Genomic DNA, 18860 nt, shown 5'->3' with positions numbered 1-18860 from the left:
TGCATTGGGGTCAACGTAGCTTTTACGAAGGATGAGTGATGGGCTTCCCTTGGTTCTTGGGTTCTAGGGACACATGGACCCGACATGACGTGGTCAGCCCATCTCATCTGTTTCTGGAGGTTTCCTCCTAGCATTATCCTTCCAAGGTCTTTTCTCTCCATCTCTCAGCTTAACCTCCAGGAAAGTGTGTGATGTCCAACTGCTATGTGATCGCCCACCTTAACGTCCTTTTATCATTTCCCAATGGTCAGTGAGTCCTTACGTGCAGCGTGTGTATCTGGTGGAACATAAAATAGTATTGGGTAGAATATGGACACAGCCTCAAACCACATGCCGAGAAAGTCATTCTCGTTTCCAATCTTGGTCCATCTGGTTGAGTTAACGGGAATGCCCTTCTCTGTTGGATGCCGGCACATTCTTAAGACCTTTCTCGTGAGGATCTCTCCCTTTAACGAAAAGAGAACAAGTCTTAGGCATAACCCATCGCCTCCTAAGGGCACCGGGACCGCTAGCTGAAAATTAAAGGCATGATTTGAAATTTATTTATTTGCACACTTAGCTTCTATGCATGGCCAGTGATGCCTGTTGTCTACTCCAGTGGCATCAATTTTTTTGAAGAAATATATTTCCTATAAGATGAGTTGATTTAAGTAAGACCTTTTGAATAAAGGATTGCGTAATTAGTGCAAAGACAAGGCGATCCTTATAAAGGGGGGGAGGAGGTCTGAAATATTGGTACCCTTGCCCTGGAGTTTCTAACCCCTGAACCCCGATTCCTCCCGACAGTGGTGGCAAGCCGAGGCATCCTGGAAAGCATCCAGAGGTTCTCCTCGCTGCCCACCTACCTCCCAGTGACCTACCACATCCACCACGCGGACGTGTCCTTCTTCCTGAAGGAAGCCAACCAGGACGTCATGAGAAACTCCAGTCTGCAGTCGCGCGTGGAGTCCTTTCTGGTTTACAGATCCAAGAGGTTCCCCGTCCTGAACGCCAGCTACGGGCCTTTCGCCATCGAGCAGGTGGTACCCCAGGACTTGATGCTGCCCTCCAGCCCGTTTGGATTCACCAGCACGTTTTCCCTGAACTGGAAGCTGAAAGCGCACATCCTGCGGGACAAGGTCTCCCTGAGCCGGCCCCGCGTGCACGTGCTCTTCCACGTGGTGGGCAGGGACTGGGACGACGCCGGCCCCACGCAGAGGCTGCCCTGCCTGCGGGTGTTCGCCTTCCGGGAGACCCGGGAGGTGAGGGGCAGCTGCCGGCTGCAGGGGGCCCTGGGGCTGTGCGTGGCGCAGCTGGAGCTCCCGGCCGGCTGGTTCGGGCCCCCCACGGTGGTGGCCGGGAGGAAGAAGTCGCCCGGGCCCCCCGAGGGCAGCCCCGTGGAGCTCTACTACGCCCTGCAGCCCGGGGACGAGAGCGGAGACTGTGCCAGGAGAGCCGGAGGGATGCGGACGGGCCGCAGCGACATCGATGAGTCGGGGCCTCCCTTGCAGAGGATCGGCAGTGTTTTTCTTTACCAGACCCCGAGCCGGCCGCCCCTGAGAGAGCTGCGTTTGGACAACCACGTGGCCGTGCAGTACGTGCCAAAGACGGTCAGGCAGGGAGATGTGCTGACGTTTCCCGTCTCCATCTCCAAAGACTGCACCGAGGACCGCTTCACGCTGAGGTGAGTTCGTTGGGAGTATCTCCCTGTAGCATCTCCAAGGTCAGAGGGCGCTTCTGGGAACCCTGTCTGTTTGATCCGGAGAGATGTGTTAGCGTTGTCCGGGGTAGAAGCATCCTTCCAGGTTTTCTAGGCTCCGTGTTCACTGTCAAATCGAGAGACCAGCTGGATCTCTCCGGGTCGGCAGCTGGGCGGTGAAGACCTTCTTATTCCTAGGTTTTCCGGGCCATCCCAGAAAAGCCGGGAGGAGGCTGGTGTTCTGCCTTTGCCCTGGCTCAGGCGGTTCTCAGCAGGTTTTAGGATAAATGGCTCACAGTTGAAATCAGCCTGCAAATGGGATGGCGACAGTTGTCGGGAAGGATACGGGATGCAGCTGTGCCAACTCAAAATCTCTTCCAAACGTGTGAGTTCTGAGTGCGCTCTATGGTACCAACCTCAAAGTTACCATTTTGTTTCTCTCTGGAAATAGAGCTTACTGCTCAAAATATAAAAGAGCAGAAAGTGTGAAGGCTATCCAGTAGAATTCGTCGAGTGTCTTAACGTAAGACTACACCAAAGACGAGGCATTGAAAGTGAGTACCGTGAGCTCTGGGAAAAAGAATGCGTGCATTTTCTCTTTGGAATGTAGTATGGGAGGGAAGCGACTTGCCTTGGCTTCACTGGCTCTTCATACCAGTTGTTTGGTTCGTTTGTTTTAAACACAGATGAGTCTAATTATAACAGCTATTTGGTATAAGTGTTGTTCGGTCACTAAGTATGTCCTGACACTGCTACGTACTCCAGAAACTTGATCTGAAGTGCCATCTAATCGAATTTGTTTGTGACCTCTGAACATAGGAGTGTTTGTGGACATACACATTTATATGTTGGTTTTTAAAGTTCATCCAGTAACGATCACCCTCTTGTCCCTTTCCCATTCTTTCTTTTTTTTTTTTTTTAAACTTCTTTCTTTCTGTGTTTGTTAAGGGATAGGTGAGTTTAAGAAAGGAGTCATTCTTCTGCTTATACTTCGCACATTTGAGTTTTGTTGATTGTGACCTAGTGCTGGGAATTCCCTTTTAATCTCAACTGAAGAAACAGAAACCCATAGACAGCATTAACCTCATGACTGAACTTGGCTGATTGTTGGAAGGTAAAACCTTTGGCTGGGGTTGGAGGCGCATCTGGGGATTACGCACAGGGATTTAGGGCACATAAACACATCTGTGGGTCTGAGGCCTCATGATCTCCCCCTTCTGTTCTTCAGAAATCAGACCTAGGTTGAGCTGGTCGTGGACCCTCGGGCTGGTGTGCTAGCTCTGTGCTCGGTTTTCTCGGGCTCAGCGCTCTTAAATAACATTCTTCGTGGAGATGGCTGTTTATATAGAGAAATATTTTGCTGATGGAAACTCAAGGTTCTGAATAAGGAGAAGTCACGTGATTTCATATTCCGACATGTTTTTCTGTTTGTCAACTACTGACTGTTGATTTCTTGGACCCTGGTTTACGAACCAGAATCTCTTAAAGTTTTAACTCTCCAGGAGATGATATCCACATCGGGTTTTTTGGGAATCGGTTATATATGTAGAATTAAATTTCACAAATAGCTGTGCATCCAGCCACAATCCACTTCCCACTGAGGTGTTCCTCTGAGTCCTGAGGGCTGCCTTGTCATCGGCAAGCTGTGACACGGAGAAACTTGCTCCTGGGCTACATAATCTAAAGGATCCAAGTCTTTGCAGATTCAGAAAGAAGCACCTTTGAAGCATCTAGATCGGGTGGCTCCACTTCCAAGTCAAAAGATTGGAAAATTTTGGATGTAGAGCCAAAGCGTATGTGTTCAGAGTCCATCAATTAGAAAGGTGTTTAAAAAAATCAGTTTTCTGGTTAAGACAAGAGTAAATCAGTAAATATTTCACGAACGTGTGTTTAAGTTGGTAAAGTGGCACACTTTCCGTCTTGTTAAAGGCTGGCATTAATAATGTGTCTGTTGACTACGTACCATGCTCTAATTAGTCTTATCTGTTTATGAAAACAGCTGACAGGGAAACCTGGATCTGGTAATGTCATTAGCCTTTAGTCGGAATTGTCATAATTAGAAAATAAGGAAACTGTGTATCTTTTTTAATGAAGCCAGTTCGACACTCGTTTAGCGTGGCTTCCAAATATTTAGAATTAGCTCGAGCCTGCTCTATCTGGCCACCTGCTGTAAATAACCCTGAAGGATCCAGCCAAGTATCCTTGGGTGCTTTCCTCAGCAACGGTGACTTGTTTCTAGACTCGGCGGTGACAGTGCTAACGAGGTCCAGAGCTGGGCTAATGTTTTATAGATCAGCTGTCAGCAGGACTTCCCTCACCGCTTAAGGATGGCCAGGGGGGAGGGGGGACCAAATTACCTGCCTCCAACAGGACTCCTGCTGCAGACAGGGTTTGACCACCCACTGCCACCTTCCTGTCACTGCTGCGCCCGTGATCTCTGGGTGACTCTGTGGCTACACACAGGGGCTCAGCTTCCATTCTGGGAAACAAGTTTTGTCGTGCAAATGATCCGTAAGGGCAATTTACAAAAACAGCTGGGAGGGTGCACGCGTGTGCATTGACCACTGCACAGAGGAAAACCAGGATGGGGCTGCTTGTCATCTTAGAAGTTCTGTTCTCTCCTGGAGCTCGAGTCTTCCAAAGCAGACCTCCACAAAGGAAGAAAAGCAAAATGCTTTTGTTCTTTAGACATCTAAGGATCCCTTTTAATTTCAGAGAATGTTTTCCTTCCAGTGGACAACAGAAGCATCCCACAGCACTTGTACCCTCTCTTGCATGTTCTCACCACCCCATCTCCTTTCCTTCCCCGACAGAGAGCTAATGTCAGAAGCATCCTAGGTCTCCCATCACCTGATTACGTGTCCGGAGAATCAAAGGCCTCGAAAGCTCTTTCTTGCTCATCTTTCCCACCTGTTTTTTGGTTGCTTCTTTCCACAGGAAGTCAGTTTCAAAGGAGTCTGGTTGTCAGATCTGAATGTGAGCCTTAAGCCAGATATTTGCATAGCATTAGCTTGGTTCCCTGATACTCCAGGAAATGCAGGTGGAAAGGTCCAGAAAAGAGGCATGGCACTCAGATGCCTGGGTGCTTTTCTCAAAGTCAGAGATATGCTTAGATTGGTTAAATGAATGAACAAATGGGCATATTGTTAATTATTAACCAATACATATACTTCGCTGAAGTCTTTACAGTTTTACATGCTAAATACTCAAGAGTTTGTTAAGAATCTCGTGCCCAGACTGTGGTCAGACCTAAGGCCGTCTCCGAATAAGGCATTATTACCAAGTAGATATTCTTGCAAAGATAAGAGTTGTAAACAAAAGAGAAAGAGAATAAAGTGAGAATATTTGACAAGGGGACAAAGTGGGCCTGGGGTTGATAAGCCTCAAAAGATATCCTTTGGTGGTTTGGGAATCTCAATTGTTAGAAATAATATGTGGTGGTTTGAGGTGGTTTTGGCCCTGAACTCGATTCACTTGAATGATGTAGCTTTTGAACCTGCCTTGGGCCAGGGAAAGATCTCTTCTTATTCTGTTTCAGGTAAACTATGCCCTGGTGTAGCCAGTAATATTCTCAGCTGCAGGCCATAAATCCCAGCCTGCTAATCTAAGAAAATAAATACATGAAAGATTAGTTGGATGTCTATTTTGGGTCTCAAGAATTAATAAGGCACGGGGGCGCTAGCCTTGGCAATGCACAGGGTGGGAGGGGGAAGTTTCCCCTGGTGTAGATGCAACAGCCTTCTTGCCTAGCACCCCTCCCCGGCCCGGCACAACGAATTCCGTCAGAAGTTCCTTCTGTTCTTACTATAATCGAAGGTGCAAAGACTCTTGGGAAGCTCCCAGTGGCTCACATACCTACTTGCTGTCTGTGCCCGGGGTAGGAGAGGGAGCCGGTGTGGCTTCCAGAATGAGAGGTGGGCTCCTGGAGTCATCTTTCACTGAGAGCATATCCCGGGGTGGCAGTGTTTCCCTCCTGAGAAAACTGGGTGCTTTTAAGGAGAGGATGATGTTGGGTATCTCGAAACCCTGCACAGGTCCGTGACACCTGTGCTTGGCACTGCGTCTCCGTTTGTCACCCGGTGGGAATTAAGGGAGTTGCTTCTGGAGTGGGATGGAGTGAGAGGCAGACAGAGAAAGGAGGCCATTCCATCTCTTTTCAATAAAGCTCCTGTTTGAGAATGTATTTAGATTTACAAAAAAAGTTGTGAAATCAGTACAGGACAATGCCAAGTGCCTGGTGGCCAGTTTCCCCCTGTAATCAGCATCTTTCGTTAGCATGGCTCATTTGTCACAGTCAGTGCACCCGTATTATTATTAACCGAAGTCCACGCTCGTTCACGTCCCCTCAGTCTTTGCCCGATGGCCCCTTTTTTGTTCCAGGCTCCCACCCAGGATATCATGTACATTTAGTCATCATGTCTTTAACTACGCTTGACTGTGACTACTTTTCACACTTGCTTTGTTTCTGTTGTCTTGATAGCTTTGAGACTTCCGGGTTCAGACTTTTTGAAGAACTTCCCTCTGTTGGGATTATCTGATGTTTTCTTCGTGATGAGAGCGAAGTAGTGGGTTTGGGGGTAAAACAGCACAGAGATAAAGTGTTGTTTTTATTCGTCTGCCAACCACAAGAGTTTAAAATCATCCCCTCTGTTCTCTTTCACCTTTCCACTGAAGAAGCATTTATTGAGGAAGTCAGGAAATACACAGATGAGTAAAAGGGAGAGATGAGTCCCTATCTAAGGGACAGGAGCGTGAGACAGTAAGACCTGGCCCTGGGGGAGTGGAGAATATGTAGTGGTTTTTTTTTTTTTTTTTTTAATTTGATTTTTGTTTTGTATTGATTGGAGTGTAGTTGGCTTGCGGTGTTGTGTTGGTTTCGGGTGTGCAGTGGGATGACTCAGTTGTGCATATGTTCTTTCTTGGATTCTTTTCCCATGTGGGTTGTTGCAGAATATTGAGTGGAGTTCCCTGTGCTGTACAGTAGGTCCTTGTTGATTATGTAGTGGTTTTATGGGCCAAAAAAAAAGGGATTTCAGGCAAAGAGGACAGCACAGGTAAAGGCACAAAGACATCAGGTGTATCTCTGTGCACATCATCTTGAAATAAAAGCCAATTGGGATTTTCAAGAACAAACAAACAAACGAAAAATGCCATTTTCATTGCATTGTATCAAGAACACGTACTCCCGCCCTGACTTAATCAGTGTTGATGTGAAATTTGGTCGCTGGCTGGGGTGGTATTTCTCAGGTTTTTTGTCTGTAAAGTTGCTTTTCTCTGCACTCCCTATACTGTATTTTCCAGAAGGAAGTGATGATCCACAGCTCACAATTACGGAATTACACGCTGCCTCGTTGTGGGTGGTATATTTACGTAATTTTTTTTGGAATCCTGCAGGTGAAATTTGTTTATTCTCCCTCATGTATTTATTTATTCAATCATTCATTTATTTCAGTAAGGGCTTCTGGAGATTGACTTTACAGTTTGGGTTATAATTCAAAAGAGTAGACATTTCTCAGCCTTTAGCTATTGACATTTGGGTCAGATGATATTTTGTTGTGAGGGGCAGTCCGGTCTGTACATAGTAGGGTGGTTAGCGGCATCCCTGGCCTCAACCCACTGGATACACAACCCCGAATTTTGATACCCCAAGATGGGTCCAGCTGTTTCCCAATGTCCCCTCGGGGATAAAATCACCCCTGCAAGTGAAAAACTATGATCCTGGTTGTCGGGAAAAAAACTCAGCTCTTACGCAGAGGGAGGTTCCCAGTTTAGAATGAAGGTAACACTGGGTAGGGTCCAGCTTTTCTGGAAAATCCCTTAAGTTGTACCTGCCACACGTTTTTACTTCTGCTTGAATACGTGCTGCAGGGGGGCAGAGACTTCGGTCTGCTCACCGCCCTTTCCTCCTTTCTCATGCACCACCTGGCCCGCCCTGGACACCCGTCGGCTACTGGGGGATCGAATGGCTGTCACTGGTTCCATGAGTCCACTCCATGTACCTGCTGTTAAGGGAGGGGCCAGAGAGCAGGTTCTTCTGTGAGACTTGAGGTGAGAGGGTTGGTCTATTTCAAGGCCATGTAATGTATGCAAGATGACAAGGGTCGGGTGCAGCCGTATTAGGGTACTTGTGCTGTAAGAGGGACCCGGAGCTGAGATGAGCTGAGGCCACTGCTTCCAGTGGTGACTGCTCCTAAGATCCTCTCGGGGTGAAGCCTTGGTGTTAGTATTTTGTTTCGTAACAAAAATACCCATGAAGCTAAATGCCTGCACGTGCGTTTCTTTAAGTCATCAGTCTGGCTATACTGTGAACAGATTTAAAAAAATGGTTCTTCAGTCTTTTTCGTGATCTCTTTTATTATTGTTGTTTTTAACTGATGTATAGTTGATTTACAATATCGTGTCTGGTGTTAGTCTTTTTAAAAAGGTGTCCGAGAGATTCGGACATGCAGCTGGAGTTGGGAGCCATTGGGTCCGTGTCATCCTTCTTGCTATCCTGGGCTATGCTTATTGAGTAGAATGGTCAAGTTAGAAATTTAACTATTTAAACCGCCTTCTCTCTCTGTCTCTCTCTCTCTCTCTCTCAGTCCCCTGTGCCCCCCACCCTGTATAATTGAGTCACACATAATTGCATGTATGTGCAAACTCCACTGTGTAACAATACACACAGCCTTTCTGTACACAACTTCACGGGCTTCACGCATTTCAGGATGTTAATCCATCGTGGCCTCCAACTCAAGAATCCCTCCATCATCTGACAGCTATGGTTCCTTTCTGGCGATACTTCTTTTTGACCAAGGTTGACAGCTCTGATCCTCTTGGGGGAAAAGAAGAAAGGAGGAAAGTACCAACGGTGGCACCAGCTGTGCTCCCAGATTGGTACTGGGAAAGTTGCCTGAGGTTTCACTGAATCTTTTTCCCATGTTCTAGTGGGAGGCTTGTCTCACGAGCAAGAGAATTTGACTTTGGCCAACTTGGCAGGGCTGGGAGTTCTAGAAGATAATGGAAGGATTTCCTTCTTTTTTATGGCTGGATAACATTCCATTGTGTGTATACATCACATTTTCTTTATCCATTCATCCACTGTGGACGCTCAGGTTGTTTCCATGTCTTGACTATCGCGAATAATGCTGCAGTGAAGAGCGGGGAGCAGACAGCCTCTTCGACGTAGTGATGTCTATTTTTTCCGCAACAACATGGATGAACCCCAAGGGCATTATGTTCAGTGAGGTAAGTCAGAGAAAGACAGATTCTGTATACTATCGCTTATATGTGGAGCCTAACAAAAGCTCGCAGATACAGAGAATAGATGGATGGCTGCCAGAGGCTTGAGGGGAGGGGGAAAAGGGAAGATGTTGATCCAAGGGTACCAACTTGCAGTTTTAAGATGAAGAGGTTCTGGGGGTCAAAGTCATGCAACCAAAGCTCTCTGTGATCTTCTTTGGCTATGCCAGCTTCTGCTCATTGCTGTTTATACTCTGTAACCTTGAGCTGACCTTCATCTCTGTGTAAGGACCTTATCACATCCCCTGCATGGTAGACCCACCTGACAGTCTCCTTTTCAACCAGACTGAAAGCCACTGGAGGGAAAGGGCTGGGTTCACTAGTGTATCATGGCTGTACCCGGCTGATTGCTCTGACGGCTGGTGTGAATTTGGGCCTGCAAATCTGGGTGAGCAAAGGTAGATACATGTTGGGTGAGAACACTCAGCCATTTCAGAGTGTTACGGCCTCTCCCTGCCTCCAGTCACATTTCTGTGTTCTGGGGTGGAAAGGAGTGGGGAGATGGTAGAGGTTTATACAAGGCCAGGTGGGGAGGAGTTGGGGATGGGTTTCTGTCTTTAGTGTCATCTGTTCATTCATTTGGTATCCATGGAGATTCCATTTCCAAGGTGGTCTTTGGTTGGCTGGCCACAGAGGCTGTTGAGGGAATGTCTTCATATCCTTCTCCCAGCACCTTCAGATGTGATTTCTCTGTACCTCTTCTGGGTTACTCGTGGGAACACAGGAGTGATGTGGGTCCGGGAAGTTTGGGGAGATAGCTGAATATAATAATAATGGTGATAATAATAGGCAGCAGCTATTAAGGATCTACTTGTGTCTGACACTGTTCTCAGTGCTTAAAATATTTTTCACACATTTAATCCTCAGAACAACCCCACGAAGTCGGTGCTTTTATCACCTGTGTTTTCCAGAACTGGGCACAGAAACACAAGAGGTGAATAACTTGACAGACGCCCTAGAGCTCGTAACGCATTTACTTTGAGGTCCGGAGAACTCGCCCTCGCTGACCTATATCCCAGAACCCATGTTTTGGAAAATCCCTCTTCATCAATGCGAGGCGGGAAGGTAGACGCCGATACTCCTAAATCTCATTCTTTTTAAAAGCACTTAAGAGAATGAATTACCTGAAACATTTCCCTTATTGAGGAGACGTTTCTTGAGTGTGAAGCTTGGTGCCGGGGATGTAACAGCAACTAAGAGACACGGACCCAGCCCTGTACTGAGTAGTCGGTGCTGTGAGAGAGACCATGGGGGGGTCTGTTTGGCAGGTTAAGATGCCAACTTAAGATAGTGCTTTGGAGCAGAGACAGTTGAAGGTGTGTCCACCGTCATGAGCATCTGTCAGGCTTACCAGTCACTGCAGTGTAAAGAGCTCCGAAGGGTGCTAGGTGGATTATTGTGGGCCCGTCCAGGCACTTCGGACGCTGGTAATTATCACGAGGAATGGCAATTTCAGGGGGCACACCTCTCGGAGACCACATGGGTTTATGAGGAAGAGCACAGGGCATGGAGCCAGGACCACGGGCACCCGTCTTGGCATCCTCACTGCCTGCGCACCCTTGGGAAGGTCATCGAAGATCACTGAGCCTCAGTCTCTGGGCTCTTAGCTTTCCGGGTGTTGATGGTGTAAACGAAAGATGACAGGTGAGCCTTGAGCAGGCATTTAGGAAATAACCAGTCACCCAAGGGACGCATCAGGTATCAGCTGAAATGCAGACAGATGACCTCGGGTCACTTCACGCTGAGCAGTGTCCATTCATTCTGAAAGAGGGCCGTGTTAACACAAGGCGCAGGTCGCCTCCGACGTAAGCGATGAAGAAGAAACAGACGACGGAGCATGTTCAAAGCTGCTGAAGAGGCATTTCCTTGGATCACTTAGGAAAGCGACTGACTCAGCACCTGCTGGGAGGAGACAGGAGAGCGGACCCAGGTGTCAGAATTCTGTCTCCTGAATTCTGAAGGTATGCAAGTAAATTGATTTAAAAAAATCCAGCAGAAATCATTCCGGCATCAACACACAAACAGAGGCCTGGGGAAGGCATCAGCTCAAGAGTAAGACAGAAATCAGCTGAGTGATGTAGGTGCAAAAATCAGCGTAGTGCATCTGACCCCAAGTGTGCAGTTTCCCCTCCTTCAAAGCCTCTTTGGAAGAGAGATGACACCTGAACGTGGCTTATATACTTGGATTCTCTTCCCCACCTCTTGCCCCTTGAACCTGGCCTCGGTGTACTGCTTTCCAAGTAGAATATAGAAGAAGTGAGGATCTGGAACTTCTGAGGCTAGACACTCTAAAAAGCTGTAACTTTCCACCTAGGTCTCCGGGAACACTTGCTTTTAGAGCCTAGAGCCGCCTGTAAGAAGTCCAGCTCGTCTTCTGGGAGATCCCATGAGAAGCTCTGAAGCTCCATGGAGAGAGGGGGGACCTGGTGATCCCCATCTTCTAGCCATTCCTGTCCAGGCCCCAGACACGTGCGTGAAGCTGTCTTGGCCGCTGTCGGTCAGCTAGCGGACAACTTAGTACCACCAGGGGACCGCACCAATTCCAGGTGGAGCAGACGCATCTCACGGCTGAGCCTTGCTCATATTCCTGGTGCATAAAGAGTGATGTATAAGAAAATGGTGGTGCTCTAAAGCACTAAGTTTTAGGGTAGTCTGTTAGCCGCAGTAGTAAGTAGTTAGCAATCATAGGGAATTTCGCCAGTAAGCTCTACTTGGGAAAGGACAGAGGTGATGCGCTGCGGCTGTTTGCTCTGCAGTCTACAGCTCACCCTTCTCCTGCTCTGCTGTGACCCTCAGTAGGTGCACCTCTGTAACCTGCATTTCCCAGATGCCCTACGCTACCCAGATCTGGCTTCTGAGGGCTCCGGCCAGTGGGACCCAGTGGCAGGAATCCTGTGGCCGGGAAGATGGGAGAAGTCAGTGTAGTTTTCTGTCTTGCTCCCCGGTCCCTGCTCAGGCCAGAAAGCTCGTCCATCCGTGGTTCCGGCTCCCGCCAGGCAGCCTGTGCCATGGCTGCAAATCCTACAGGGAGACTTTGCCGATGGCCTCTTATGATGTCCCCTCCTTCTTTGCTTTGTCCTTCTGACCCGAGGAGAAAAGACTTCCTGTATCACCATCATCTAGTTGTTGTGCCAGCAATTTCAGCCCCTCTGTAACTAGTTCTCTGTATTAAAGCCCTTCCGGTCAGTTATCTGCTGTGGTTTCTGTTCCCTGACTTGACCCTGTGGGTGTAGCTGTTTGAAAAGATAATTTTTATGAAAGCAGAATATCTTTTCCCATCAACTCCATATTGTACCAGAAGCAGAGGCAATCGTGAAGGTTTGTCAGTTATGTCAACCCCAGCTGGGAGCAAAGGCAGAAGGGTCGTAAGCAACGCAGAAATGAATTTGCCCAAACAGAAAACATCATAAATATGTTAACAACTTTGGAAAGAGCCAGAGGCGGAAGAAAGAGAACACAGAGAGGCAAGATAATAGTTTTTCCTCTCCAGGCTGTGAGCGCCTTATGCAAATGTGAAAACTCAGTGTTCGTATTTCTTTTCTGTTCTCATTTTGGGCAGTGGAAGGATTGTTGATGACAAAAGAGATCATCCAGGGATGCGTATCTTTATCAAAAGCAAGGATCCCAGACCCGGGGATGAATCGGAGGTGTGACCTGAAGCCCAGGGTTATTCCAAGCAGATGGAAGAAATACAAGACTGACCCTCTCTCCCTTTCCGTTTTCCCATCTCAACACACACACAAAGCGTTGAGTGGACGCAGGCACAGAGCATGAAGGGGGAACAGGTCCTCATTCCATCCATCAAAGCCCTGCCTGAACGCTCCTCCTCTCTCCGTGACCCCAGGCTGTTGAAAACCCGGGTGTTGGTGTATATTTTGTAAGATAATGTATGTTGAGTAAAACTCATCCATGTTCTGTCCACACAAATCGAAGGCCTGGGTGTGGATCAGAGTTGTCCAAGTTGGGCATGAATCAGATTACAAGAGAAATGGCAGTCCATCTAGGTAAATAGATTTCAGAAGGGAAGGGAAGCAAGAAGGAAGGAAGGGAAGGAGGAAGGAAGGGAAGGAGGGAGGGAAGGAGGGAGGGAGTACAACGTTATAAGAGAGAGGAAGAATTTATTTGGGAAGAAGCATAAAGCAAAAGTAATTCTTGGGCTTCCCTGGTGGCGCAGTGGTTGAGAGTCCACCTGCCGACGCAGGGGACGCGGGTTCGTGCCCCGGTCCGGGAGGATCCCACATGCTGTGGAGCGGCTGGGCCCGTGAGCCATGGCCGCTGAGCCTGCGCGTCCGGAGCCTGTGCTCCGCAACGGGAGAGGCCACAACAGTGAGAGGCCCGCGTACAGCAAAAAAACCAAACCAAACCAAACCATATATATATATATATATATATATATATATATATATATATATATATATATATATATATATATGAACAGACATTTCACAGAAGAAAAGACACAAAGTAGCCAATAAATAGAAAAGATAGTCCATCTCATTAGAAATCAGAGAAGAACAAATTAAAACTACTATACATTTCAATTTCATATCCACCAGGTTGCCAGAAGTCAGGCAGCCTGATATTAGCACAAGTTGTAGAGAATGTGGAACAAAGGAAACCTTCATTTATTCCTGATGGGCAGAATTGGTGCCGCCTTTTTAGGAAATACACCCACAATGTCGAAGATGTGCATACACTATGACCCGAAATTTCCACTTCTAAAGTCTAGAATCTAGAGAAACTCTTGTATTTGTTTACCAGAAGGCATACATAAATATTCATAGCAGTGCTGTTTTAATAGCAAAAAACTGGAAATGTCCCAAATGACCGTTGAGAGGATAATGGATAAATAAATGTTGACATATTCCTACAATGGAATCCTATACATTCATGAAAATGATTTAGTTACACCCCTGTAGGTAATCTCTGATATAAAATATTTAATTGAAAGATTCAGAAAAAATACATTTATGCAAAGATTAAAAACTAGGCATACATTAACAACAGAGTATTCATGGATGATGGATATATACATTCATTTAGGTAAAACTATAAAAAATGACAAGGAGATGACACAAAATTTAGAATAATAGGTCTCAGTGGGGAGAATGAGGATATTAATGGGGAGAAACATGCAGGGGGCTTCAAAGATACTGGGTATATTCTAGTTCGTAACCTGGGCGCTAGTACAAGAGTGTTTACTGTTGTTTTTTGAACTGTTCATTTGTGATATATATTCTTTTCTTTATACTACATATATCTAACTTCAGTTAATACTTCATATATACTTATGTACGTGTGTGTGTATGTGAGTGATACGTGCCAGATTTCAAAATGCTTTGTAAGGAAAAAGTGAGTCACTTGTCATTTACCAGGGGAAGAAATTCAGGCTGTTTGTAGACTTTTCCGCAGTAACATTCCACGCTGTTCAATGCAGAAGATAATAGAGCAATGTCTGCAGATCACTGAAGTGCTCATGAAAGGGACAGTGGTTATTTTACATTAGCATAATACTATTCACAGAAAACTATATAGCTTTTGTGATATGAAAGTTTTCCAAAACATTAGGTGAGAAAAGTGAGGGCAAAAGAAGGGATAGTGTAGACGGATAGAAAGGCAGATAGATAGATGATGATGATGAAGAAGACAGGTAGATAGATAGATAGATAGAGGATGGATGGATGGATGGATGGATGGATGGATGGATGGAAGGATGGATAGGTAGGTAGGTAGATACACAGATACAAAGATACATGGATAAGTGGTTACCTGAGTGGATGGATGACTGACGGCTGTCGATACACAGATACATAGATATTGGTAGGTCTTCCTTAACTATTGCATCTCAAGCAGGGTCCCTCCCTTCCCGCCATCATCTTGCTTTAATATGTTCTTTACTAGAACTTACCACTGCCTGGAATTCAGCTGTTTGGGTCATGTGCTTTGACTGTTGGGTCTCCTCCCTCTGTGAGCTCCACGTGAGCAGATATCTTTCCCTTCTTGCACATGCTCAAAACCCCAGTGCGGTGTCTGACATGTAGTGGGTCCCCATATGTCTCTGGGGATCGAGTGCTTTGATTAATATAAAGCCAAAGACCATGATGAATTTAAAAGCGCTAAAAGATTCTCTGTGTGTTGGTAGAGCCCAGCTTTGCTGATGTGGAAACGGGACGACCTTTTACCTCTGGTCCTGCATCTCAGACTCTGTGGTTAAGTTTTTCCCAGCTCTTATCCTAAGGCAGGGTTTCTCAACCCCAGCACCACTGACTGGACTGGATACTTCTTTGCTGTGTCTCTGTGTGGGGAGTGAGGAGGGGGGCAGTGCTCTAAGACTTGTAGGATTTCGAGTGGCATCCCTGGCCTCTACCAACTGGTAGCCCTCCTTCTCCTTCAGTTGTGATCTGTAGATGTCTCCAGCCATTGCCTCCTCCTTCAGTTGTGATCTGTAGATGTCTCCAGCCATTGCTTCCTCCTTCAGTTGTGATCTGTAGATGTCTCCAGCCATTGCCTCCTCCTTCAGTTGTGATCTGTAGATGTCTCCAGCCATTGCCAAATGTCTCCGGGTCCAGATCATCCTTGGCTGAGACCATTATTATTATCCTAAGGAAACTTTTCCTTCTTGTTTATCATGGAATGGCATATTAGTTGAATTCTTCTTCAAAGAAGTTTATAGCCATCCTCTCACTGATTCTTTGACTCGTCAGGATTTACATTCTTCTACCATGATCACCTGGTGTTTTCTAGGCATTTCTCGTTACTTACTGGTAGACAGTCTCATTTGGCTCTGAAGAGGAGTATATTACCACTTTCTAGATACTGTTGAAAGAAAACAAAAGAAGCAGAGGAAACTATTTGTTGAGGGCCAAAACTTACATGCTAAAAGCAACCAGAATATAAGAGAGTAATATTGATTGTGGTGTCATAAAATCCAGCACCACATTCTATGTGGAAACTTCCCCCAGAATGGATGGGGTTTAGGATTACAATGTAAAATAAATGTGGAGTTAAGAATTCCGTCTGGGGGTGTCTTTTAAACCAAGAATTAATCAAACAAGAGAATCGCTGTGCTACTAGAGACATGATTTGTTGGGAAAAGATGTCTGAAAATCGGGTTACTTTGGTGAAACTGAATACACATTCTCAGAAGAAAAAGTTTCTGACGTTCTCTACCTAAGTAAAATCAAAGCGCATGAAAAGCCGCCTTTTCTTAAGGCGGATCTATCCATTTTCTTCGCCAGAAGGGACAACCCATGGCAGGGCTGCCTGGATTTCCAACATGCTGCTCAGAAAATGTGCCCTTTCCAAAGCTGATTTCAATTCCTTGTTGCCTTCAAAATCAGCACCTGATGCCCTTTTCCACTGGTTTGAGGAAGATTTATTTTAATTCTGCTTTTCAGACTCTTGACTATATTAACAGCGAAGAAAACTCAGGGGGGCTTATGTTTCAGACAAGTACAAATGGCGAGGATCTCGGATGCACAGGTTTGAGGCTTCCCCTGTCATCCGCTGTCTGCCGGCAGGAGTTTCCTCTGTGCTGGGCTGATGGGGTGACGGTACTCAGGCCTAAAATTAGGTCTTTCCTCCTTACAGACCTGTGTCACCTTGGAAAAGGGGCAAAATCCATTGTTTACAGTAGGTGCCCTCATTTTAGGTAAGTTTCATCTTAGGGAAGGAACTGGCCTATTTCTGCTCTATTGAGCCTTTGAATCAGAAACTTAAGGAATTCTCAGATTGGAGAAGAGCAAAGGTTTGATATTGGTTTTTGCGGGAGAAATAGGACATTGCCTCTTGGCTTCGTCAGAGGCTGGGAACACTCAGATCCTAAAAATGCAGACTTAGAATCTGTCAGTTGTTTACTCCCTGCCTCTTGCAGGGATACCAGCATAATTCCAGTACCAGGTGGCCTGGACTGAATGAGTCCAGGCTTTTTCTCGGTCCAGGGTCTTTGGTTTCTTTAAATTTTTTTTTAAAGAGATACTAATTTATTTTTTATTTTGTGGCCACGCTGCACGGCTTGTGGGATCTTAGTTCCCCGACCAGGGGTCAATCCCACGCCCCCTGCAGTGGAAGCTCAGAGTCCTGACCACTGGACGGCCAGGGAAGTCCCGTCTTCAGATCCCTTTTAAGCAGCAGTGCTTATATACGATCAGAGGAAACAGATGTTATTTTTTTCAAAATTTAAAACCGTTTTATTCTTGAAATTTCCAAACATGTATGACAGTAGAAAGCATGAAATAATGAACCTCCATGAGCCAGTTGCCCAGATCCATCAGTTACCAACTTTCACTACTTTTGTGTCATTTTCCCCTCTCACCAACATTTCTTAAGAATCGGCTCTAAAAGACAGTATGCTAAGTGAAAGAAACCAGCCACAAAAGGCCACCTATTGTGCGCTTCCATTGCTGTGATATTCTGGAAAAGGCAAAGTGTGGGGATGGAAAATTGGTCAGTGGTTGCTAGGGATTGAGAGGAGAGATGTCTTGACTCCAAAAGGAAACACAAGGGAGGTTTGGAGGGTGAGGAAACTTCTGTATCTTGATTGTGTGGGTGGTTACCTGAATCGATACAGGTCTGAAAACTCATAGAAATAGACAGCAAGATATTTATACATATATACAGACATACAGATATACATGCATGTAGATTGCATGATCACATGGCTCTATCAAATTGTCAGAACTCAACAAACATGTCAAATGGATGAATTTAATTGTATGAAACTATCAGTCTTTAACTCCATATTTCTTGGTGCTGTCAGCCTCAACCCAGATGGTCTCCTTTTGTTTCTTCTCAAGTATACAGGCTCTGGTTAGCTTTGGTTACCTAAATCATGGTCTTTCTCTTTGTGCTAGTTAGAGTAGGTATCTCCAGATGCTGTAACAAGCCAACCACTACATCTCAGGTACATGTGTGTATCTTTGCTCACACAGAGTTCAGTGTTCATTAGGGAGCTTCCATGGAGGATGTGGGGACTGAGGCTCCCCTGAGGCTCTGCCATCCTATAGGACTTGAAGTCCTTCACTTCCAGCCAGTAGGTAGGAAGTGAGTGTGGAGGGTCATGTAGGGAGTTTGGGCCATCCTGGAAATGGACACCATTTTGCCCAGATGCTGTTGGCCAGATGCCACTGGTCACGTGGTTAGCATCACTCAAAGGCCATGAAAACATGAGACCTGGCCATGTGCTCAGATGATGCTGGTTTGGTCCATGGCCGTCTCTCTCTCATCCCTCATGATTTTATTCTTGGTCTTCAAAGGTAGATAACAAGGCACTTTCCCCTTAATCCCTGTCTACCTCTTTTGCATTTTCCCCCCATTATCATGTTATTACTGTGAGGTAGGAATTCTATCTCTAGAGCAACCTGGAGTTGGAAAGGGCATCCTGACGTTAAAAATGCTTTACATTTCCTTTTACTTTAACCCTTCATCTTCTGTGGTCTGATCCCCACTGTTCTGTTGTCTACTCTTAGGCTCGTGATTTAGAGGAACGCAAGCCATGCAGTGCTGTTGTGTTGCTACCTTGCTTTTCCATCTCTTTTCTTCCAGGTCAGATGAGCTACGGTCTCTCCTAAATTTACGAATGAACTCTTTGTATTTGTTTCAGTAGTTAAGGGTGCCCATCCCCTTACCCTACACCAGTGGACTGCCCTTCTGATCCATCCGTACCTCCACTCAGAATTTGGTCTTTGTTTCCTTGGGGATTTCCTCTCCCCCGTGACCTTTACCCAGTTATTCCTGTGATCACGCTTGGTTCCCCAGCCTTGCTCCAGATTGTTTAAACACTTCAGCCACACTATTGTATCTTTACCATATAGCCTTTCCTTACTACTTCAGCCAGCTCTGTTTTCTCACTTTCTTACACTCCCATTGGTATTTATCAATATGCTACATTCTCTAATTAACT

General features: G+C 46.1%; 1 protein-coding gene across 1 annotated transcript in view; it reads left to right on the top strand.

The window, feature by feature from the left end:
• The window catches only part of TMEM132D (transmembrane protein 132D), a 644149-nt gene that overhangs the window by 173408 nt on the left and 451881 nt on the right, over nt 1–18860 (top strand). Inside the window, exon 2 of the mRNA XM_065890030.1 lies at nt 787–1663. Coding sequence (XP_065746102.1) covers nt 787–1663 — 877 coding nt within the window. The remainder of the gene's footprint in view (nt 1–786; nt 1664–18860) is intronic.

This window comes from Phocoena phocoena, chromosome 13, assembly GCF_963924675.1.
Source record: "Phocoena phocoena chromosome 13, mPhoPho1.1, whole genome shotgun sequence".
In the NCBI taxonomy this organism is placed as follows: domain Eukaryota; kingdom Metazoa; phylum Chordata; class Mammalia; order Artiodactyla; family Phocoenidae; genus Phocoena; species Phocoena phocoena.
Note: the sequence above shows the minus strand (reverse complement) of the source record. Positions and strands in the feature narration are given on the sequence as shown.